The sequence below is a fragment of the Pinus tabuliformis genome, chromosome 5_2, assembly GCF_031772625.1.
Source record: "Pinus tabuliformis cultivar Carrire ecotype Pingquan chromosome 5_2, CPIR1, whole genome shotgun sequence".
NCBI lineage: Eukaryota > Viridiplantae > Streptophyta > Pinopsida > Pinales > Pinaceae > Pinus > Pinus tabuliformis.
In genome coordinates, this window is record NC_142306.1 from 248,508,387 (window position 1) to 248,533,973 (window position 25,587).

Here is a 25,587-nt window from a genome sequence, read left to right on the forward strand (position 1 = left end):
AGCAAGGTACACCTCCATATTATAAACTCAAAGGACGATTGATCCTCTATTAGCACTGTGTCATAAAGAGTATCTAGCATAATTAATAAACATCGTATTACTCCCTGTAGCCTCGAGACCACAACCCGGTTTAAGTAGATGCTTTAAGAATATTAAAAAAAATAAATCCCATGAAGATAATTTTAAGATGAAGTAATGAGAGACAGATGTTGGAAGTAATTTGCAATCCATATATGCCATTTGTATAGTCTCTTACGCCTACAAAGTCATAAACATAGTTGGTGAATGGAGCCTTCAGATACCGAAAATTGATGCAAGCAATTTTGTAAGGAATATAAAGATCATACTTACAAATGTTGTTGAAGTAGTCTATATGCAAGCAGTTAAGTTCCCGCATAAAGAAATGCTCACAATATTTAACTTGTATTATTTAGTAAGCATGTTTAGGTGATTCGAGCTTCAGAAAATATTGAAATAGTATGTTATAATATATATAGGAGTAATGAAGTCTTGTATAATTAAAGCTTTACAACCAAATATTATTCAGTTGAATATATGTTTAATAAAAAACTATATATAACCATTATTGTTCCACTTGGCAGCTGATCTGTGGAAATTCTTCCAAGTTGTCGATAGTTAAATTATATTCTACTCTACAGAGTGTGGCAAGGTTTCTGGCCCCATGAAACATGCTTTGCAATATAACAATGAATTGATGAAAGTAAAATTAAAAGTTGCTTCCCTCTGCTGTGCTTGTTACTCTATCAATTGCAGATTGACTCAAAGAGGTGTCGCTCAACACTAGCTCGAATAGTTATGAAGTCGTGACACTCCAAAAAGACATCCAAGGCGCTGGTGTTACCAAACTTATTGTTCTATTCAATAGACATTCACACATTCTGCGAAAATTTCCTTCTTATACAATTGCCCTCGACTTTTGGTATTGTTGTTGATATAGCTCAAGAGCCTTACAAAAACCCCTTGCCATTAAGCTCTATGTCACGCCTTGTTAGGTCAGCTTTAGTAAGCGTTTTTTATTGGTAAATTGAAAGCACGACATCCCCTTTCAAATTTTATTGACGAAGAAAATCACATTTATGGTTGTTGTTTTCCTTTTCGATCCACAAAGTTGCTCCTTTTTCTTGCGTGATCCACTAAGCCTACAACCTAATGAATGTATGATTTCAACAATAGTTACATTTTGTGGAATATTCTACCTCTGAAAAAAATTCAATTGGATAATGCTTATCTAGATTTTCACATTGACAAATGTATCTTTAGCTTCATCTTTCCTTTGCATTGTAAATCTCAACACGGAGGCTACGCGTATTTAAGATCGGCGTGATCATTTAACCACTTGATCGATTGGTAGCTTCTTCAGCGTAAAGACTACAAATATCCATTATGTTATTCTATTTTAGTTTTTTGGCATCGAGTTTTACCGTCTTCTATGAGGGAATCCTGTGAAGTATCTTTTGCGTTTAAACAATCCCTTTGAATTCTTCAGTAGGTGAGTGCTCCACTGGGAAAGAGAGATGGGCTTAATTCGTATGTATACTGATACTCGATATGTCAGGGGATTATTTAGCTGGAGAAAGTGGTGTATCCCACTTATCAAATTACTAGGGGAGCTATATAGAGAATACAAATAAACCCAACAACTAGATTTCACGATCAACCCATAATAGAAAAATTTCACTTGGTTTTGTCTGTTGGTCTGAGAAGGGTTAGCTGAGAGTGTTGGGTAGATTCTCTTCTCTCCATTGATTAGAGTTATTTTTTGTAATTAGGATGGGTTTTGGATCAAAACCCTAATGGCATAGAGGCGTGTGCCTAAACCTACATATCTGTGTAAAAGAGATAATTTGAAAATTCTCGTTATAGAGAAATTCAATAATGAAGCTAAGAGGGACGGTTCATGACAAGATATGGTAGAAGATAAATCCTCCCTTTGTGTGGTACATTGTGTGTCAAAATACGTTGTAATCTACATTGTGGGTGGACTTTGATGATATTGCATATCATGTAATGAGGACATGGATCTTCGGCCTTGATCCCAAAAATTTATATTAAGAATAGTTTTCCCATGGGTATTTAATCCAAAAAATCCCTGATCAACCATAATAGTGCATGCAAAGGAGGGAAACATAACTTATATTATGGACTAGTGTTGGGTTGTGTTATATTCTTTCCACGTAGTTAACAGGGGGTTTGAGGGGCACCCATAACCCCAATTTATGGGGTTCGGGGTAGCGCCTCGGAAAATTTTGGTTTTTGACCTTATCTTAGGTTGGGCGGACCCACTTATGGTTTTGTGCATGATTTTTGCACATGTTTTCTGGACGCGATGGTTTTTGGTCCATGGTATTAGACGCGATGGTTTTTGGTTCATGGTATTGGATGCTTTGACATGTATAAATATGTATTATAAAATTGAAAGGAACATAATGAAAAATTAAGATGGTAGTCCCGGTTTTGGAATCCAACGGAAAATCTCTTTGTATATGTGTTTTATGTGTTCTGCTCTCGCATTATTTATTTTCTATGTTTTAGAATTCGTATGCAGGTAATTTATGTATGGGATTAAAACCTACATTTGGTATCAGAGCAGATTTGGCTTCAAGGGGACGCCTTTGTTGCTGAGGGGTTTCGCTTGGGCCTGTGGTAGATCCTGTTAGTGGGAGATCTGCGAGATCGATTCTAGTGGTGAAAGAATATGGTGAGCAGTGGAAAGATAGAGATCGAGAAATTTGATGGTCAGAGTTTTGAGTTGTGGAAACTCAAGATGGAGGATCTGTTGGTGGATAAAGATCAGTGGATCGCGGTAGATCCGGGTACTAAACCAACAGGAGTGTCCTATGAAGAATGGAAGAAGTTGGATTGGAAGGCAAAGAACACAATACGATTGTGTGTCTCAGATTCAGTATTACTGAATGTATCAGGGGAAGCTATAGCAAAGGCTTTGTCAGACAATTAAGGGACTTTGTACCAATCTAAGTCTCTAGTGAATAAAATGCTCATGCAGAAAAAGATATATAACCTGAGGATGAAAGATGGAGACTCCGTGACAGAGCATCTAAATGCATTATATTTTTTTCACTGCATGTTGTTTATTTTTTATAATTTTCTTTTTTCATTCAACTATTTTTATAAAGAAAAAATTCAGCTATTTATATCTAATTTAAATTATCAATTTTATTTATATAACTATAAATATCTGCTTCTTCATATTTATTTCATCCATGCACATCAAGCCTATAATATTTATATCTAATCTCAATTATCAATTTTCATTTCAATCATTTTAGAAACCTCTTTACTCATAGTTCCAATCTTCTTTTATTAATAAATTAAAGGAACTAACCACCATTTCACCGCTAAGATGGATATGCAAGTGTTGTCCTTCATGCCCTCACCATATCAGTGAATTTCACTAGAAAATTGATGGAAATTGCATCTGTCTCTAGAATAAATAAAAATTATTATAGAATAAAACTATAATGATTTTTGGATATGAAAATTAAATTATATACCATTAATGATTTGGTATATTTAATTTATAATTTGGTAAATTTATAATAAATGAAAAATATTGATGATTTGGTATTTAATTTATAATAAATGAAAAATATTTTATTACTTTTGGAAGGTGGTGAAGGTGTTTCTTTTTGCTAGATTTTAAATTGGATGAAAAATATTTTATAAATTTAGATTTGACAATTAATAGTAACTTAAGTTTTTTTTGTCAATTATTATTTTTATTTTTTTCCATTTTATAATTTTTTCCGTTCAATTTATTTTTAAGTTTTTTTTTTTTTTTTAATTTTTATAAATAAATTTTCAATTTTATAATTTTCTCCCTTTTCATTTAATTATTTTAATTTTTTTTACTGTTTGTTATTTATTTTTAACTCAGTGAATTTCAACTCCTCTTCTCGCTAGGTATTCTCGTTAATTTCTATATAGTACATAATATCTCTCTGCCATTTCAGCAAAACCCCGCTTTGAAAATTTTGCGAATTGAGAGGGGGATTTCATCATCTTCGTTAGAAATTAGTTTATGTATATAAATTTATTTTGGTTTAAATTTCAGGTTCTTATAGAAATGCTAAAAATGATAAGTTTTAGGTTCATATGGAAATGTTAAAATTGATTTGAAATTAATATAATTTTATATTGATTCTAAAATTTGTTAGATGTTAATCATAATGATTAATTTTTAGGTTCATCTCGAAATGTTAAAAATGATTTCAAATTAGTTAGTTTTATGATTTCTAGATCATGGTTTCAACTGCTAGTTTTACTCCCTAGGGTGTGGTAATGGTTTGATAGATGAATCTCCAAGTCCTGGGGCATCGCCACACTGCTCTGTTTCATCAATGGTTAGGTAAAATCGAGGCCGAGCCCAAGGAGGTGAGCCCTTCCTCCACGCAGGCAATTCCCAGTTTTCATTCTTCTGTTTAAGTTACACGTCATTAAGGTTGTCTTTCTCTTGTTGAATAGGCAGATTGCATCTGGATGGAACCCTCAAGGTTCAGGTAAGATTTTCCGGTGGCTTCTCTATTTTTCACTGTTTCTTTACGTTTATGTGATACATATCTTAGATAACAGTGTTTTGGGTTGATGCAGGTAACGTGCCGCCCTTACCTCTGTTCCTACGAAGTTCATTTGGTGCCCTCCCAGATCCTGAGACTAATATAACGCACTGCTTCACACACGTTGGAATTATTCATCGTAATCTACCCAGTTTGCTTGTTAAGGTTTTAATGCCTACGATAAATCGTTTGACAAAGGTTTTTGGGCCGGAGCCTTCCTAGCCATTAGCTCTTTGTGGACAGGCTGTGTAAGCAAATTAATGTCAAGTCGGTTATTCATAAATTTGATTTTAGTTGTTTTCCTTTCTGGCTTAAAAGACTGTTTGGTCTCTTGTTTTAGTAATTTATGGTATAAAATTCCTTTGGAAAGTTAATTTTAATGTATTCAGAGGTCGAGGGTTCTTTATAAGCAATCGAGGTTTTATTCCCTTTTTGGTTTCCATCTTTGCTGGTTGAATGCCATAGAGCTTGCACTCTACTGCAATAACGTTTTCGGTTGCACAACTTGTTTTTAATGATACGTTATATATATATATATATATATATATATATATATATATATATATATATATATATATATAGCCTTTCGGTAGGCTTCACCATTCCATATCATTGTTAGTGTTCCATGTTATTGATTGGAAAATATGTTGATATCTACTTGGTTTCAGTTAGTGCTTCTGTTGCTTATTTGCATCAATGCTTATAGTTCGAGTTATTTCGTGATACCCTAAGTGGATGGAATTGTCGTTTTCGTAAATACCGAGAGTTTAAACAATCATATATGATAGAAAGAGTTACTCTGTTTCATTATATCCCACCTGAACTAATGAGAGTGTTTTTCGACTCGTTTTTGTCTACATTTGTACTATATAAACGGAACTGTAGGAGCTGATTGATCCTTTGGACTCCATAGATTACTAGTCTTATGGCTTCATTGAATATTTATACTTGTTTTTGTACTCTGAACTCCTTTTGATTACTGCATTGATCATCAAATTTATTTATTTTCCTAATAATGGAATTCTTTATTTGAGCGCATGCTATGTAATGAGCTATCATGATACTTTAAGAAGACATTTATTCTATTATTCTATCATCATCCTCGCTTAAATAAAAGAGGCTACATTACTTATATGATTAATTTATTAGTGGAACATCAACAAATATCTTGAAAGTCTCTCCTCCCAGCCACGATCCTAGCGATTACGTCCAGGCTCTTCCTCGAGCACTTTCACTATTTTTCGCTGGAATATTTCCAACTACAGTCAATGCCTTAGGCCTCAAGAATCCACTATCAAACCTCAAGTCCTACACTTAATTTTACTGTTCATGAGCAACTTCCCGTTGGTCACTATTTTTCCAGCTCTAGGATAGTCCCCAAATCCTTCATCTTTTCCCTCTATATTTCCCTTTCCAACATAGGGGTATAGCTGTTTCTTGTAATTGGAGCAAACAGTTTGTTTTAATTAATCATGTATCAAATCCTAATCAATCATAATTAGGTAACAACTTGTTATTTGGCTTTCCATCCTTGGTCATAACATAACAAAAAATAAATTCAGTAAATCATAAAACTAAATTTAATAACCACAGTAATTCTTTTGAAGAGCCTAGGGTGTTACATCTCCCTCGCCATGTGAGGAACAATGTCCCTGGTGTTCTTTCTAATTTAAGCAAGAATTCTTCCCACATAAATTCTTCCTCTTCCCGGGTTGCCTCATTCGGGCGAAAGTGCTTCCATTGCACTTTAACCTGGGTGATGACTCGACTTCGCAAGGTGGTTTCTCTCCAATCGAGAATACGAAGAGGTTCTACGAGGAAATCTCCTTTCGATTTGACCTACACATACAATATTCACAATCATATCTCCCTCAAAACCCTTGATAAAAATGTATATAATCCCTCAACTTCTTACCTGAATATTTTCCCAGTGTATTATATGTTTTGGGTTGTACACATATTTCTTTAACAATGGAACATGAAAAATGTTGTGGACCCGAATGTGGCTTGGTAACGCAATTTTATAGGCTACTGGTCCAATTCGTTCCAAGACTTGAAAAGGTCCAAAGTATCAGGGTGCTAAATTAGCACAACCCCTCCACTATAAGGAACATTTTCGGGGCTTTACCCTTAGATAAACATGATCTCCCAGCTGAAATTCTCTGTGCGTCCTCTTTTTATCTGCATACATTTTTTTCCTACGTTGGACAGCCCTTAGATTCTATCGAACTTTCTTAACGACTTCCTCCATCTCTGTTAGCATGTTGGGACCCAATGCTAGCTTATTAATGGGGTTATTCCAGTCCACGGGTACTCTGCACTTTCTTCCATATAAAACCTCAAAGGGGCTCATACCCAATGATTTGTGATGTCCATTATTGTATGCAAATTCCACGAGGTGGAGGTAATCCTCCCACTTATGTGGCTGTCGCATTAGAAACATGCATAGCATGTCTTCCAACACCTGATTCACTTGTTTAGTTTGTCCATCCATTTGGGGTGATAAGCTGTACTAAATTGGATCTGGGTACCCAATCCTTAAAAGAGGGCTTTCCAGAATGTGGATGTGAATTTCACATCCCTGTCTAAAATTACCACCTTGGGTATACCATGTAGTCGAAAGATTTCCTTCATAAATATGTTCGTTATTTCCACAGTTTTGTATATAGATTTCACAAGTATGAAGTGTGCGGTTTTGCTTAATTTGTCTACTACAACTATAATTGAGTCATGTTGTTTCCTAGTGTGGGGTAAACCTGTGATGAAGTCTAATGATATGGTCTCCCATTTCCATTCTGGAATGGGCAGTGGTTGCAACAAACTAGAAGGATGTTGACGTTTTGCCTTCACCAAATGACACTCCAAACATCTGGACAAATACTCCATGACACCCTTCCTTAATCCGGGCCAAAAATACCCTTCCTTGATGGTTGATACTAATTTCTGGTAACCTAGGTGGCCTGCACAAGGTTTTCAATGAAACTCATCCATTATTAATTGTTTAACAACACTTTGTTTAGGAATATAATTCTATTTTTGAAGGTGAGGATGTCATCAAGACTGATGTCGAAATCTGATTTGTCCCCTTTTAGCAGAGCTTCTTTTGTTTACTGCCAAAGAAAACTATATTCTGGATCCTTGATCGATGCCTCATTTATAATTTCTGGAATGTTTGAGTGTGGTTGACTGATGTGAACCTCATAAATGCAATGTACCTTCCTACTCAATGCATTAGCCACCCGATTTTCCTTCCCTTTTAGATGCTTCATGTCAAAATTGAACTCACTTAAAAATGTTTTCCATCTATCCTGTTGAGCATTTAGGCCAGACTGGTTGAAGAAATTGGTAAGGCTACTATGATCTATTAACAACAAAAATTTCTTCCCCAACAGATAGTGTTGCCACATTTTAAGTGCCTGCACTACCGCTATTAATTCAAGGTCATAAGCGGAGTATCACTGCTCATACTCCTTCAATTTCTGTGATTCGTAAGCAATACCTTTACCTTCTTATGTCAACACTTTTCCAACACCTTATTTACTTGCATCTGTGCAAAACACAAAGGAATTTTCTAGATTTGCTACTTTTAGCATGGGTGCAATGGTAAGTAGGTGTTTTAATTATTTCAAAGCTTTTTTGGCATTCGACTGTCCATTGAAAGGTGTGTCCCTTTTTCGATAAGGAAGTCATTGGTAAAGCAATTTTTGAAAACCCTTCAATGAACTGACAGTAGTACCTAGCTAAACCCAGGAAGGATCTAATATTAGTGACATTCTTAGGAGCGGTCCATTCCATAATGGTTTTGATCTTCTCTAGGTCTACCACTATCCCTTTTGCTGGTATAACATGACCCAAGTATTGGATCTGATCTTTGAAAAAGTCACATTTGCTAAATTTAGCATATAACTGGTTCTCCCATAAAGTTTACAACACAATTCTTAAATGTTCTTTTCGTTCTGCTTGATTTTTAGAATATATCAAAATGTCATCAATAAAAATTAAGACAAACTTATCTAGATAAGGCTGGAAAATATTGTGCATCAAACTCATAAAGGTAGCTGGGGCATTTGTGAGGCCAAATGGCAATACTACAAACTCGTAATGACAATAACGAGTTCGAAATGTGGTTTTATAGATGTCCTCCTCCTTTATCCTTATCGGGTGGTAACCAGATCTTAAATCAATTTTTGAGAAGACCTTGGCTCCCTGCACTTGATCGAATAAATCATCAATATGTGGCAAGGGATACTTATTCTTGATGGTCAGCTTATTTAACTGATGATAATCGATGCACAATCTCAATGTTCCATATTTCTTCCATACAAATAGTACAGGAGCTCCCCAAGGGGACACATTGGGGCGGATGTACTTTTTATCCAGAAGTTCCTGAAGCTACATTTTGAGTTCTGTCAATTCAAGTATGCTAATGCAATAAGGAGCCTTGGATATCGGGGCTGCACTTGGAATTAGTTCAATGGTGAAGTCAATATCCTGCTTGGGTGGTAAACCAGAAATAGATTCAGGAAATACGTTAGCAAATTTATGAATAGGAAGAATATTTTCCAAGGAGGTCATTTTATTCTTGGAGTTAGTAAATCCCACCTGAACAACATATATTTGACAACCCTTCCTAATACACTTTCCTAGCTGACTAGCAGTAGTAGGGCAAAGTTTGGTATTACTCTTGATTCCTTGTGGTTCCCTCCTTTGTCCTGATTCGAAAATAAAACAGATAGTTTTATACTTGCAATCAACCAAGGACCACCATTTTCCCAACCAATCCATTTTGATTAAAACCTCATATGAACCCAAAGGAAGAATGTTGAGGTTCACATGAATGGGTTGTCATGAAATGACCATGGGACATTGTCCTGTTTTGGCAACAACCTTTCTTTTTTCCCCAGTGGCTAGTTGAAGTTGCCAAGGTTTTGGAAATTTACTTGTCTATAGTTAACACTTTTCTACCACTTTAGGATTAACATAACTTAAGCTAGCATCGGGATCAAATAAAATTGAAACAATTTTCTTAGCAATCATACCTTCACATTCAATCATGGTGGGATGATACTCCACTTGATGATCATCCAAGGCAGCATTAATTCTAGGTATGTTCCTCGCCACTTCTTTGACAATGGATGCCTCCTGCATGTTTGCAATTTGTTCTGTCCTTGCCTTATGTAGATAATTCTTATAGTAATGGGGTTCTACGCATCCCCAACATTGTAGCGACGGTTTTGACTGTTGATTATTACTGAATTTATTAACCCCTTTTGACTGCCTATTTTCAAAATAGACAGCCTTGGGTTGCTTTCTTTCCAAGAATTTATTGAGGGACTTTTGCTATAAATTTTTGTTATTAGAAAATTTTGGATGTTTACATGGAATCAGACTCCTTCCCTTGTTATTCATCCCTCCTTTAGATCCTTCATTTTTTTGTTTCATTTGCTGGGAACATATGTGCGCTTTTCGTACTGCATTGTCCATTGTTTTGGGGTAGTCGAATTGAAGTTTTTCCTTCATGAAATTGGGTAAGCTACTAATGAAACATAGAATATTGGGTTTCTCTTCCTTCATATAAGGCACATAGTGCAATAGGGAGGTGAATCAAGCCACATACTCATCCATAGTTATGACCCCCACTCTTAATTCATGAAATTCCTTTGCTTTCTCATCATAATAATGCTCAATGAGATACTTATCTTTAAAATGTTTTTGGAATTCGTTCCATGTCACCTGTTCCTCGTCAATATTTCTTACTATTTTGATTTCTTTCCACCATAGGGTTCCCTTACCTCTTAATTGATAGACTGCCAAACACACCTTGAACTTATCTATGTATTCGTAAATATGAAAATATTTACCCATATCAATTAACCAAGCTTTCACTGCTTCTTTAGATTACCCTTTGAAGAATGATGGTTTAATCCTTTTAAATTCTCCTTGTACTTCCGAATTTTGTCTTTTAGTTTTCCACTAGTCAGATACATTATCTTAGTATCCTTCTTCGTCCTCTCTATGTCGGCTGATTCAACATTTTCCTCACCATGTTGGTCTGTTGGGGTCTTTTCTTTGTCTTCATCACTGGGGTCTAGATGTCTTTTTTTCTTTCGATTATAGAGACTTCTGAGAATCCTCTCCTGTTCCAAGTGTAATCGTTCATTGTCCGTTCTTAAATTTGTCATATCGTCATGTAACTGCTGAATTGTTTTTAGTAAAACTGCATTAGCTTGACGAGTCTCATCGCCTAGTTATATCCAAATGTTAGGATTAGCATTCACATAAGTTGGTTATGGAGTATTGGGTGGTCTTGAACTTCTTTGCATTTTTCTCCTTGTATAGAGATCGTTTCTGTGTTCACATATGTATTTTATTTAGTTAGATTTAAGAAATCACAGTCATTGCATGTATATACATATATTTATCTTATCCCAAAGAATCTCAGTGTATGAACATGAGCTCTGATACCACTTGTAACAAATTAAACATTATAAAAGACATAGTAAATAAAAAATTAATGTACCAACCTACTTACCATTTATTACATTAAACAATACTATGTTTACCAGGCAACACGTTCATTTGATTTGAATTATGTTATGTGATAATAAAATTTACATAGTTTATGAAAAGGCCTCTATCCCACACTAAAGAGGCAGATGGCCTCACTCGAGTCTTGGAACCCATTACACTTATATGGTGTAAATGTGTGGGGTACATTCCTCCACATGGCGCGATTGATGGCTATCCTCTAGCATTCCTTTTTTCATCGTCGAGACTTCGATTCGACACATGTTCTTGCTCATCTCCATCGATCTGCATGGGGATAATCCAACGACGGAGCGGTTTTGTGTTGGGTCCAACTACACTACTCCTGCCTTCGACCAGCTGGAGAGACATTTCCACTCGAAGGGTTTTTATGGTTCAACCACTCTATAACAGGTTCACCTGCCCAATCCTTCATCAGTTTTGCAAGTTGTTGGTTGAGTGCCACGGTCTCATCTCGATGTCCTTCTCGGCGAGGTAAGGGTGCACAATCATTTTATAGAGTTTTATATCTAAATCATGGTTTTCACTGTGAGTTTTCTCACTCTGGTATTGTAATGGTTTGACAGACAAATCTCCAAGTCTGGGGGAATCACCATACTGCTTTGTTTCATCAATGGTTAGGGAAAATCGAGGCCAAGCCCAGGGAGGTGAGCTCTCCTCGATGGAGGAAATTCCTAGTTTTCATTGTTGGTTTAGTTACCTGCGCAGGTGATTAAGGTTGTCTTTCTCTTATTGAATAGGCGGATTGCATATGGATGGAACCCTCAATGGTCAGGTAAGATTTTCTGGCGGCTGTTCTATTTTTCATTGTTTCTTTATGTTTATGTGATACATATTTTATATAACAGTGTTTTGGGTTGATGGATGTGACGTGCCGCCCTTACCTAGGTTCCTATGGAGTCGATTTGGCACCCTCCCAGATCTTGAGGACTAATATAATGCACTGCTTTGCACAGGTTGGAAATATTCACCGTAATCTACCCAGTTTGCTTCTTAAGGTTTTAATTCCTATGATAAATCACTTGGCAGAGGTTTTTGGGCTGAAGCCTTCCTGGCCTTTAGCTCTTTCTGAACACACTGTGTAAATAGATTAATGTCATGTCAGTTATTTGTAAAGTTGATTTTGGTTGTTTTACTTTCTGGCTTGAAAGACTGTTCGGTCTCTTGTTTTGGTAATTTATGGTATAGAATTCCTTTGGACCGTTAATGTTTAATGTATTAAGAGGTCAAGGGTTGTTTATAAGTAATCGAGGTTTTATTCCCTTTTTGGTTTCCATCTTTACTAGTTGAATGCCATAGAGCTTGCACTCTGGTGCAGTAATTTTTTCGGTTGCAGAACTTGATTTTAATGATACGACATATATATATATATATATATATATATATATATATATATGGCCATTCCATTCCATATTATTATTACTATTCCACATTATTGGTTGGAAAATATGTTGATATCTGCGTGGTTTTAATTAATTCTTTTGTTTCTTATTTTCATCAATGCTTATACTTCAAGTTATTTTGTGATACCCTGAGTGGGGGGAATTGTCGTTTTCTTGAAGATTGAGAGCTTAAACAATCCTATATGAATGAAAGAGTTACTCTGTTTGAGTATATCCTACCAGAAGTAACGGGAGTGTTTTTTGACTCATTTTTGTCTACATTTGTACTATATAAACGAAACTGTAGGAGCCGATTGATCCTTTGGACTCCATAGAATACTAGCCTTACGATTTCATTAAACATTTATACTTGTTTATGTACTGTGAACTCATTTCAATTCCTGTGTTGAGCATCAGGTTTATTTATTTGTCTAATAATGGAATTCTCTATTTTAGCACATTTTATTACGAGTTTAAGGATAATTTTCATGCTATGTAATGAGCTATCATGATACTGCAAGCAAACATTTATTCTATTATTATATCATCATCCTTACTTAAATAAAAGAGGCTACATTACTTATTTGCTTAATTTAAGACTGGAACATCAACAGATATCTGGAAATTCTCTCCTCCCAGCCACGAGCCTGGTGATTACGTCCATGCTCTCCCCCGAGCACTTTCACTATTTTCACTGGAATATTTCCAAGTTCTACAATCAATGGCTTGGGCCTCAAGACTCCATTGTCCAGCCTCAAGTCCTATAATTAATTTGACTGTTCATGAGCAACTTCCCACTGGTCACTATTTGTCCAACTCTAGGATAGTCCCCAAATCCTTCATCCTTTCCCTCTATATTTCCCTTTCCAGTGGAGGGGTATCACTGTTTCTTGTAATTCTAGAAAGTAGTTTGTTTTAATTAATCATGTCTCAATTCCTAATCAATCATAATTATGTAACAACTTGTTATCTGGTTTTCCAACCTTGGTCATAACATAACAGAAAATAAATGCAGTAAATCATAAAACTGAATTTAATAACCACATTAATTCTTTCAAGGAGCCTAGGGTGTTACATAAAATTTATTAGATATTAAAAATGATTAAGTTTTAGTTTATATGGAAATGCTAAAAATGATTTGAAATTAGTGTATTTTTATGTTAATTATAAAATTTATTAGATATTTAGAAACACCAAAATGTTTGTGTTTAAGTAATTCCAAGATTAGTTTAGAATATGAAGACTAGTTTTCCTACAACTCTCTTATTTCACTTTATTGTTGAAAATCTTCTTCTCTCATCTTGGTTTCTATCCTCTTCTTCATTTTCTTTTTTTTATTAGATTTTGTTTTTGAGCATTTTTTTTTTGTACGCTGCGGTGGTGCCTTTCTTTTTCTATTTATATAAAATCAAGTTGATCCATATACAACATTTTGGTGGCCTTAACTTGCCCATATGGGAAACCAAGTATGTTGGCCACCTGAAATTATTATAGGCCATCCAGTAGAAAAAATTAATAAGTCTTTCAATCCATGCTAAGTAAACCTCGCAACAAAACTCACTAATCATGTTCTAACCTAACATAATTTACTATTGAAAAGAAAATGCTATTCTTAAAAATAAGCAGACTATAAACTACATGAATTAATCCTTTCGGTCTTCCACATTTTCAGGTGCTGCCACCGATTCCCCCGGTACTGAAGATAGCTTCTTCAGTTGTTGTTGGATTTCATCCAGCTTGTTGTCCTGCATAATCATGATGATTGCAGGTTTTTCATATCTTTCTTGATATTTGGCATACCTTGGGCGATTTCTGCCATTTTGCCTGCCACTTGCTCCAGCACCCTAGCAAGTAAGCGCTTCAACACCCAGTACACTTGCAAGGCTTGCTTGTAGAGTGTCATCCATCCTCTAATGTGCCTTGGGTCAGGGATGATATCTCCCCATTCCTCCATCTCTATTCGTGCGGCCTCTTGCGTTGTCATCCTCATGGTTTTCTTGCTACGCCACTTATATACTAGTGTGGAGGTCGTCGGGTTATTTCTGCTTGGCTAGATTTGCCACCCTCTTCCTTGACAACCCCTTCCTTTACCCAGGTGAGCCATATTTCCCTCTACAGTCGCCTGTTTACAATGATCAACATCAAAAGTTAGTTTATCAGAAATTACACTTATCCCCAACACTTGCATATCCTTGTCGTTGGGCTTGCCCTCCCTACTCCGGTTTCTCCCATTGGTCTGGATACTCCCTAGTCTCTCTCCCCTTGGGCTAGACATGGGTGGGCTCTTAGTTGTCCTATCCCCCACCCAGATTGCATGCTTAACTTCCTTAGGCTGCCCCTTTGCCCTGCTCCTACAATACCCCAGCAAGCCATTGTTCTGGTCCTCGCGCTTCCTTACCATACAAACCTCTGCCCCATTCGGAACCACCTCTTCCTCTGCATTTCCCATCTTGACCCCCTCTACCACCTTACTATGCGTTACAAGGTAAATTGTGGACCTGCTCAGATGCCTCCTTCCCTCAGCAATTCCTAGCTCACCCCTCCTCCAACATACTATGAATGGTCGAAAGAGATGCAGGAATTGATACTAAGAAAACATACCCGGACTTTCACTCGACCGCTAAAGAATCCGACTCCTGCTCAGCTCTGTTCTCCACCTTCCTTCACTGCACACTAATCTCTCTTCCCCCCTTAGCCACCCTCATTAACCCTTTCCCACCTGTCCTGCATCCCATCCCACTTCTGCCGCCGTTTCCTCCTTCCTCTTCCCCCACTCTCCTGTCACCTCGATGCCTCGGAATTCCTCCAGGCATGCAAGATGCCACTGCGTCCCTTTGAATTATTATGAGGGTATTTGGTGGCTGGCTTGGCTAACCTCTCCCCTGCATTGTCATTCTGGTCATACTCTCCACTTCCCTCACCCCGATTGGGGGCCACCTATATCTGCTAACTTGAGGTCGTTTCCTCATGGTAATATTGGGTAATGATTGTTTTGAGGGGCTCCATTCTGGGCTCCTCAAGATGTGTCAACCATATACTATCCATCTTGCCACCTTGTTCATTACTTCCCCAATTAGCTAGGAAATCTGCAGTTTTGTTACCATCCCTTCTAACATGTTTTATGATCTTATAATCAATTCTCTTTATGAGGGTTTCTAGATCCTGGATTAGGCTAGCCGCCCTCCATCTTTTCTCCACCTTTTCAAAAGCCTTGCCATTATTGAGTTTCCTAAGCATATCTATCACCAGTTTGGAGTTGCCCTCGATTTCCAGGTTGTTGTATCCATTTCTTATCGTTATTCTTAATCCTTGATAAACTGCCATTAGCTCTACTTCATTATTGCTTATGATACCTCCATGATCTGCATACACCCATCTTGTCCACCCTTGGCCATCCTAAAAAGTGCCTTTGAGCCCTGCTGGTCCCGGGTTTCCTTTGGAGGTCCCATCAAAATTTAGTTTGATGAAACCTTCAGGGGGGTGAGAGAAATGGATAGGGCTATGGCTGTTTGTTTCAGGCACTTTCCACATATGGGGAGAAACCATTCCCTATTCTAAATTTAGTTTGGACGGGATCTTTTCTTCCTCCGGTGTCATTTTCCAATCATCTTGGTTCCAAGTTTCCGCTAAAATAGTTTCTCTTATATGGCTTTGGGTTGTTTTCTTGACCAGCTCTCGAGGCATCTCTATGTTTTGAAATATTCTCTGGTTTCTTTCTTTCCATATCATCTACATATTCATTCCTAACACTAGACTCTAGGCTCTTCTAACCACCGGGCTCGTGAATTGACCTTGCCCCATTGTTTAATAGTTTCTTTGATGTTATGAGGATCTTTGTTTGTCCCCCCAAAGAGTCTTCTAATTTCTTCCCATTGCTGCTGGGCCAGAGGACAAGAGTTCAAAAGATGTTCTTGTGTTTCTTGGTCTTTCTTGCATAAGCAGCATCTGGGGGGGCCTTGGAACCCTCACTTTTGAAGCTGATCCCATGTTAGAATGCGTCCTTTACCTACAAGCCATAGAAAATGAGTCACTTTTGGCCACTAGTTCCTCTGCCATATTTGTTTCCATAGGGATGCCATTTCGTCTTGTTCCTATTGCGTGGTGAGTTGGTAGGCTTCTTTGATCGTGAAGGTTCCCTTCGTTGAGTGACCCCATCTCAATATATCTGGACCTGTTCTGATAGCTATTCTCCTTGACTTCATTTCTCTTGTATACAACTCTCTTTTTTCTATGTCAATATGTCTATCCCATGCTTCTGGATTCTTCCAAGTTCTCTAAGACTCCTCCTGGCTTTCTTCATTCCAGAACTCGCTTACATAATTCAGTCCTTCCTATTTTGCTCTCTGGCATGTGTTTCTGATATCTTGCACCTCATTTATTTTTTCCCTTTGTTGCCAATCTTCTTCCTAGAATTTGGTTTAATTTCCATTCCGAATTTCCGAAAAGACATGCTTGGATACTATGTCTCTGTTTTGACTGGCCGGGTTCCATATTGTAGAGCCTCTTGGTGTTTCCTCAAGTCTTAGGATTTCTTCTGTTGTTGTGGGCATGTTGTATTTTTGCGTCCAGATTCTTTTCCATAGGTCTCCTCCTCCCATCATCCATCTCCACCAGAGCTTTGCCCGCATTACTTGGTTTAGGGCGTATGGATCTCTTTGTTTTTGTGCATTTTTATCCTTCCTAATTTTGATACTATATTTTGTTTCTAGCCTTCTTTCTTTTATGGTAACTATATATTAATTTAGTTTTTCTTTTTCCTTGGTGTTTTGGTTATCTTTAAGTCAACTCTTTTTAACCAAGTACAATGAACTTCTCTTCTCATTGATTGCTTTGGTTATTTTTAGTAGAATAGAATTTGAATTTTTTAAACCTTTCCACTGGCTCTTTGGTATTATTCTATTCCATTTTCTTATTGTATTTTCTTTCCTTCTTTCTCGTTCTATTTTATTGAATGGAAGCCTCTATTCATTTAGGAATTTACAGGGTAAGTTCCTTAGATTGAACACCAAAGGACACCGCTCACAAACAGATCACATATTAGTACACCAGTATTATTGACCTCATTAAAACCCTCAAAGAGGGAAACAAACCACGACCTAAGCCAATGCGGTGACTTCAGGAAATATTATTAATGTAAAAGAAACAAAATTTACCTAAGCTTCTCTCATAAAATAGTCTATAGACAAATGACCCTCCATTCTCTTTAAATAGAGATCATGGGCCAATCAGGTGTTAAGCCACGAATGAAGTAACGGTAATACCAAGGAGGGAATGAAACATTGGATCACTTCATGTCTAGAACATATAGTGACCGTCGGATTGTAAGTTACAAGAAAGTAAATACTAAAGAAACACACTTTATCTAAGTGTAAACTAGACAAAGTTATACTTAATTATTTCCTGCGTTTGATTATCCTAACATCCCCCCTTAAGAACCACTTGGGATATGATTCAAGGATGTTCAGATATGACACAATAAGAGAAGGAATGAGGCATTAGATCCTATCCCCCTGTAATGACAACTTCCTAAACTCCAACCATAAATCAAAGTTTGTTAAACTTCACCTCTGTGAGAGCCTTTTCAAAGATGTCTGCAAATTCATCATCTATTAAATAGTATTGCACTTCGAGAACATGGTCATGGATGAGATTTCTGATGAACTGTATGTGTAGTTCAATGTGTCTGTTGTGATGATGTTGGATAGGATCTTTTCATATTTGAATGAAACTTTGATTATCACACCAAAGTGTAGTCAGATGTTGTTGCTAAAAACTGAACTCTGACAGGATCTAATGAAGCCACGGGGCTTCCTTACTAGTTTCAATGACACTATGATATTCTGCTTCTACTGAAGAAAGAGAAATGACACTTTGTTTCTTGCAGGCCCATGTAATAGGTCTAAAACCAAGACTAAAGACATAAGATGCAGTAGACTTTCGATCATAAAGGTCACCAACTCAATCAGAATTAGTGAAACCAACCAATAGAGGAGATGCTCCTACAATGTAATGAATCCCAAATTGAACTGTACCTAGAACATAACAAAGTATTCTTTTATCTACTTTCCAATGAATTTCATGTGGTTTGTGCATAAACCCAACAAAAAGTCCAACAACAAAAGAAAGGTTAGGACTGGTATAGGTCAGATACAAAATTTTTCCAACAACCTGACGATATAAGGTAGCATCAACTTCAGGGGAAGTATAAGTGACTGAAATTTTGACTCCAGACTGAATGGGAGAAGGGGATTCCATATATTCTGTTATCACTAAACAAATTTCAAAGGAAAAGGGTAAGGTAAGAAAGATTTGGTCTTGGTTATTGTCATGCTCTTTTCATGCATAAGAAGCACTTGGAAAACTCAGGGTCAGCATACATAAAAGTTCTTTGAAGGCTCAAGCAAGGCAAACAAGTTTCAAGGTAGATGAGAAGGACATTTCAAGATAAAGAAGTTCAAGACAGTCAAATTTGGCATGTAAGCTGTGTTTTTGAAATTACACAGCAGTTTCGTAGCGCGCTACGAAACTGCTGTAGCTGCATGTTATAATTCAGTTGATCAATTGTGAGTGACAAAGGGAAAATCACTAACAAAGTATGAGCATCCAGCAAAGGCAGAACAAGTAGAGGAAGGACATATATGAACTCTAAAGCTGTGTGTTATAAAATGGTCATTATTCATAGCTAGTTTTGTTCATGATGCATCAGGTAGCATTAAAGGGTTTTGTCTTCACATGTATATATGGAAAAGGTCTGAAGTGTAAGTAAAACATGATAATCCAATGAAATTTTATGAAAAACAACAAGGATAATTGATTTCGAAGATCCTTGTGGAGACCAAAAACCAAAAAAGGGAGGAACTTTGTCTCCTTGTTTTTACCAGTCAACTTCTAGAAGAGTTTCTGAGCATTTAAAAACTCATCTCTAAAAACTGAAAGAGGTTTTCATTCCTAAGATACTGAAGTAAAAAAACCTCTTCCAATTTCTTCAAATCAATTATGATCTGGGAGAAATGAAAGACTAAACTTGCGCTACGAAACTGCTGTAGGTGCAGTTTTTCAAAAAATCAAAATTTCCTGTTTTACACGTCTTCTTCAAGGATCGATTCTGGGCAGCTGGAGTAGTGTTTCAAAAAACCAAAAGAGGTTTTTGTTCAGCATGGATTGGTTCACAAAAGCCTCCTTCAGTTTTTCCAAATACATTTTTTACGAGAAGTTATGAGCTCTGTCCCAAGACCTATTTTTCAGCCAGAACAGAGCAAGGGACAGTCTCCTAGTTTCTAGGAATACCAAAAGGATGAGTCATCAAGGGCCAACTGGAAGGTTATGGGCTTCATAAATTCGACTTCATGGAGTCTTATGTGTCAAAAGGAGTGTTTAATGCTTAGATAAGGTTGTTTTAATCATGATAAGGAGTTACACTCCTAGTTGTATTAGGTCTCTAGGACTGCTAGTTAGGTGTCATTTGCATTTAATAGTTAGTTTTGAGTGTCATTAGGTGTCAGGTCAGGTAGAATTCGAATTTTCCTCATCCTAGAAGAGGAATCTAAGTTGTGTAAAGAGCTCTATATATAGCAGAAGAGCTGATGTACAAGGGGTTGGAAATTTTATGCAAAAGCTTGTATTTGGCCTATGTAAGACTCATTTTCAGTAATACATGCTTGACTTTACTTCTCAGGATTCATGAAGGATTTTTTATGTTCAGAATATGTGATGTTTTCCTTTTCTTAATTCTTACAGTGGTATGGATGTATAATCACTCAGAATTCACTGAATGTGCTCTGACTTCCTGTATACATTTATAAACTGTGTGGTCCCATATGAGTTTATGTTCTGAATGTTTAAATGCTGAATGCCCTGACTTCCATGTAGGGTTGAGTTCATTGTTATATTGAGGTGTTGTTGACTCCATAAGCCCAATGGATAGTTTTTTTTAATGTGTTTCCACCATTCATATTTTTCACAGTTGTTCTATAAGAGTTAGCCATCTTATCTTTAATCAAAATCATTAATCCATCAAGAGAGAGCCCTCTCAGGTTGAGGAGGCTAAGCCTCAGCCTAAAGTAGGTTGAAATAGTTACTTAGAGTCAACCTGACCAGCAACCTATCAGGATCTGATTTTGAGATAACATAGTCTTCCATGTGAATGTGGCATATAAGATCACATGCATGCTTGGACTGAGAAAGGGAAATACCTTCTTTGGATTGTAATACTTGAAGACCAAGAAAATAATGCAAGCGTCCTAAGTCTATCATTTCAAACTTCTTTAAGAATTGGGGTAGATGTTAACAATTTTTTAATTTCTAAAAACTGAATTTACATTCTACTGTCCTCTTAAAGGATTTCCCCTTTTTCTACAGAGATATCATGGGATACACAATCTTGGAGAACCCTTCAATAAATCGATGGTAGTAGCCTGCCAAACCCACAAAGGACCGGATGTCTGCTACGGTTTTAGGTACATGCCAATTTAAAATAGTTTCAAACTTTTTAGGGTCCACAACAATACCTTCAGAGGATATCATGTGCCCCAAATATTGTATTTGTTCCTTGAAGAAGTCACATTTGTTGAATTTGGCATAGATTTGATTCTCTCTTAAAGTTTGAAGAACTATCCTCTCATGCTCCTTGTGTTCCACTGCATTGTTGGACTAATAAAGTCATAGTGGCCATAAGGTGTTCTAAACACTATTTTACATATTTCCTCATATTTAATGCATATTTGAAGATAAACTTGAAAATCAATTTTAGAGAATATGGTGGCACCTTTGACCTGGTCAAACAAGTCATCTATTCAAGGTAATGGATATTTATTTTAATGGTTAACTTGTTTAACTCTCTATAGTCAATACAAGTCTCAGCGTTCTGTCTTTTTTCTTGATAAAAAATATGGGCACCCCCCACGGCGATACACTTGGTAGGATGTACCATTTATCAAGTAATTTCTGTAGCTACATCTTGCATTCAGTTAAATCAGGAATGCTTATATGGTAAGGTGCCTTAGACAATGGGGCAACTCCAAGCATACATTCTATGGTGAAGTCAATGATTCTCTTTTGAGGCAATCGAGGTACGTCTTCAGGAAATACATCAATAAACTCTTGGACAATTGGTATATCTTCTAAGGCTACCAATTTATCCTTCGAGTTGATATATCCAACCTGTACCACGTATATTTTACAACCCTTCTGGACACATTTATTTAACTGGTTAGTGGTGATTGACCGCAACTTAATATTTGTTTTTATTCCTTGTATTTCCTGTATGTTTCCTTCCTTCGTGAGGAAACTAATGGCATTATCCTTCCAATTTACTAAGGACCAGTGTCATTCCAGCCAATCCATTCCAATTAATACATCATAAGAAACCAATGGTAATATATTTAAATTTACTCTCGTGCGTTGTTTTGAAATTTCTACAGGGCAGCGTTCTACCTTGGTTGTTACTCTACGGTTTTTCCCCTGTGGCTAATTGCACCAGCCATGAGGTCTTAAATTTCATACATGATAATTGACATTTTTTTACTATTCTTGGACTAACATAACTAAGACTCTCTCAGGTTCAATCAAAATAGACATAGTCTGGTTAACTATCTTACCTTCAAATTCTACCATAGTGGGTTGATACTCTGCCTGATGATCCTCCAAGGAAACATTGATCTTGAGTATGTTCTTGGCCATGTCTCCAACCATGGAAGGCTACTACACACTTGATGTAATTCCATTTTTGGCATGCTGAGGGAAGTTATTGTAGTAGTGGGGTTCGCCACACCCCCAACACTGTAGGGGTGGCTTGGGTGGTTGTCTAACTTCAACCCTACTATGAGTTTCTATTGTTTTGGCTTCATCTAGATTCCGACTCTGTTGTTGAAACTTTCCAAAGGTTCCACCCTCGATTTTCCTAGGTGTAGGATTTATTCCTCCTATTTTTTTATTCTTAGAATTGCATGAGAACCCTTTATACCCTCTTTTCCATGACCGGTTCTTACTCCCTTAACCTTTCTTCCGCATTTCATAATAATAGTTACAAGCCTTATGAATACTTTCATCCATTGCTTTGGGATTATCAAACTCTATCAATCTTTGATATGAGCAAGTAAACTTCTTAGGAAATGATGTACTTTTTCCTTCTCTTCTCGCATATACAGAGCATAGTGCAGTAAGGATGTAAAGTGTGCTATAAATTCATCCATAAACTATTGTTCCAACTGCAAGTCATGGAATTCTTTCACTTTCTCATCATAGAAACTTTTAGTCAAGTATTTATCCTTCAAATATCTTTGCAAAGTATCCCAAGTTACCCCATGCTCATCTACGTTTTGAACCATTTTAATATCTTCCCACCACAGGGCAGATTTACCTCCCAATTGAAAAACAACTAGCCGGGCCCTCAAATGATCATTGTATTCATATATCTGAAAATATTAGTTCATATTAATTAACCAAGCTTCGACCGCCTCCTCTTCTTCGCCGTTAAATAATGGAGGTTTTATTTTCTTAAACTCTCCTTGTAACTCGATTCTTAGCTTTTTAGACCCTCTACTCCAAGAGTTATTTCCATATTATGCTTCGTTATTATTCATTTGAGTTTCCTATCCTTCCATAGGACCTCTCTGCTGCTACCTTGTCTCTTCTTTGTGTCTGCTGTCTGTACTAGGATTTGGATACCTCATATTCTGTCTATCTGAGAGGCTTTTATGGATTTTCTCCTATTCCAACCTCAGTCCCTCATTATTAGCACACAATTTCATTATTTCTATTTGTAGTTGTTGAACAATCTCCGGTAAGACAAAATTTCCATGCATCCTATTTTCCCCCAACTGAACCCACATTTATGGTTTAGGTGGGGTGGTTCCTCATCCCCTTATCATATTGTTTCTTTTTGCTCCGCTCTGTGCATTTAAACATTTGGTTATTAACAATTTCCTTGAACAAGGACACAAAGTTTGAACCTACAGCTTTGATACCACTTGTAACATGTAAGTAGGGTTTAACACACAAAAATACATAAAAAAACTATTACCTTGTACATAGAGTGCACAGATCCCTATCCTATGATCATTACACTTGTCTAATTGCATTTTAATGATATGGAGTTTGGTATTTACATATATTTTATCCAAGGTGTAATTGCATGTGAATTTAATATGACATCATTTGTTAAATTAATTGCCTTAACCCAAACCTTAGATTTGATATTCAAAGTGTCAAGAAGGGTATGTGTTTTACAACTGGGCCTCACCACCATGGATAGTTGGGCATCTGGCAATCGTCGATCTCACAAGGTTTGATCAGGTAGGGAAACATCAACAATTGGTTAGGGTTCAACATGCGGTCACCTAGGGTTTTAGATGGTCATTTTCCTCATGCTCGTCTCCCGAGCAACGCTTTACAACCTAACGCCACTGTTACCTCAGTTGAGGGTCGAACCACTGAAATCTGGTTGATTTCTGTACTCGGGTTGCATCATTCATAGTTTTGTTTCTCATTTCCATAATTCATTTTTTCACCACTGGAACTTACAGAGGATTTCAATGATGTGGTCTTTTCTAACTGTCACAAATTTCAAAATGCTCACCTGTATAGGTAAACTGATTTAAAAATCGTTTGTTCTTGTTTTTTTCCATTGCTAGGAATTTATAATTATTTGTCCTTATCCGTTTCATGGTTGTATTTAAAGTAGGTGTCTTCCCACCGAAAAACTTCTTGGCTCAGGGAAAATGGTGTCTTTGGACTTAAGTATTGAGGAAAAAGGCTCAGGGTTTCACAACACGGAAACCTCCTTACACAGGTATTTCGCTGCCTATCCTTCTTTTTTTTGTAGTTATGTTACAGTGTTGGTTCACATATGAATCATTGAGGATTTCTACCCTTGGCTAGGTTTTTCCACTTGTAGGCACACCTTCACAGGGCTTTCATATGGCGGCTTCCCAACTCAGATATCCTAAACCCCAGGTGCCTAATTGCTTCTCATGGCCTGTCAACATATCGAGTTTTGAGCTAGGATTTTTTGGGACTTTATGTCTGCTGTGAAACTATCTTAAATGAAGCAATGGTTTTTCTTTATGTTTTTCCTTTAGTGACATGGGTTCTTTCTGTAGTTGCAATGTAAGGCACAAGATGCCTTGAATGATATTTTTGATGCCATCTTGGTGTAAATTTCTGGTTTGGTCCATTAATAATTTTACAGTCATCACAATGATTTTATTTTTGAATACAGTTCTAGTGAAACGGTTGTTATATATACATTCTGCTAATACTAAATCTTGTTATGTTCACAATATTATGGTTGTTTGGAATTTTTACTCTGTTCATAATTGTTACAGCTACGTTTGCACAATCTTTTACTTTAGTATGCAACCCTTACAATTTTATATAACTCAATGAATAGTAATTAAAAGTCTTCAATATATGTTAGGCTCTCATTTAAGATTACATTCGAATTTTATTATGCTATAGTTAGAGGCTTATTATGCTCATCGTACTGAGTTGATACTTCAGTATGAATTTACTGTTTATCTTGTTTTAGAATAGGTAAGATCAAATGATTTTGAAGTATGCAACTTCGCATAGTCATGTAGGAGATAGGACTGAGTTTCTCCCCACACAGTAGCTCGGTCCTAACCCCTATCCACGGTTCCATATATTTTCAAAATTTCTTCAGAGTTCCACCTTGTCTTAATTAAACCTAAGTTTATTTCACACATCATCACTGCATTTTTATTATTTGACAATTTCTTAGAATTATATTGCATGCAGTTGGTTTTTGGGTTTACTGTTCCTAAATTCGAAGTTCGAGGAGTTTTTCCCATTCGTTACTCTAGTTGGTTACGGGGTTTAATAGTTTATCCCATTTCACTATTTATTCACTTTACCTTCTAATATCGTGTTTATTCTAACACTAAAATATTACCAATTCCCCACCAATCTAAAACAAAAAAAAATAAACAGAAACCTTAAGTGTTAATCAAACCACTTTCGACATATTGGAAAACATGAATTTATAGAATATATTGATACAATTTTCATCTTAACCTTAGTGGGTACTCATCCATGAAAAAGTACAG

General features: G+C 36.6%; 1 protein-coding gene across 1 annotated transcript in view; it reads right to left on the reverse strand.

Annotated features, from left to right (window-relative positions):
• Window positions 1-14,166: 14,166 nt before the first annotated feature.
• LOC149158472 (carbon catabolite repressor protein 4 homolog 1-like) overlaps window positions 14,167-25,587 on the reverse strand; it is a 135,160-nt gene continuing 123,739 nt past the window's right edge. Inside the window, exon 2 of the mRNA XM_089433998.1 lies at window positions 14,167-14,367. Coding sequence (XP_089290124.1) covers window positions 14,167-14,367 — 201 coding nt within the window. The remainder of the gene's footprint in view (window positions 14,368-25,587) is intronic.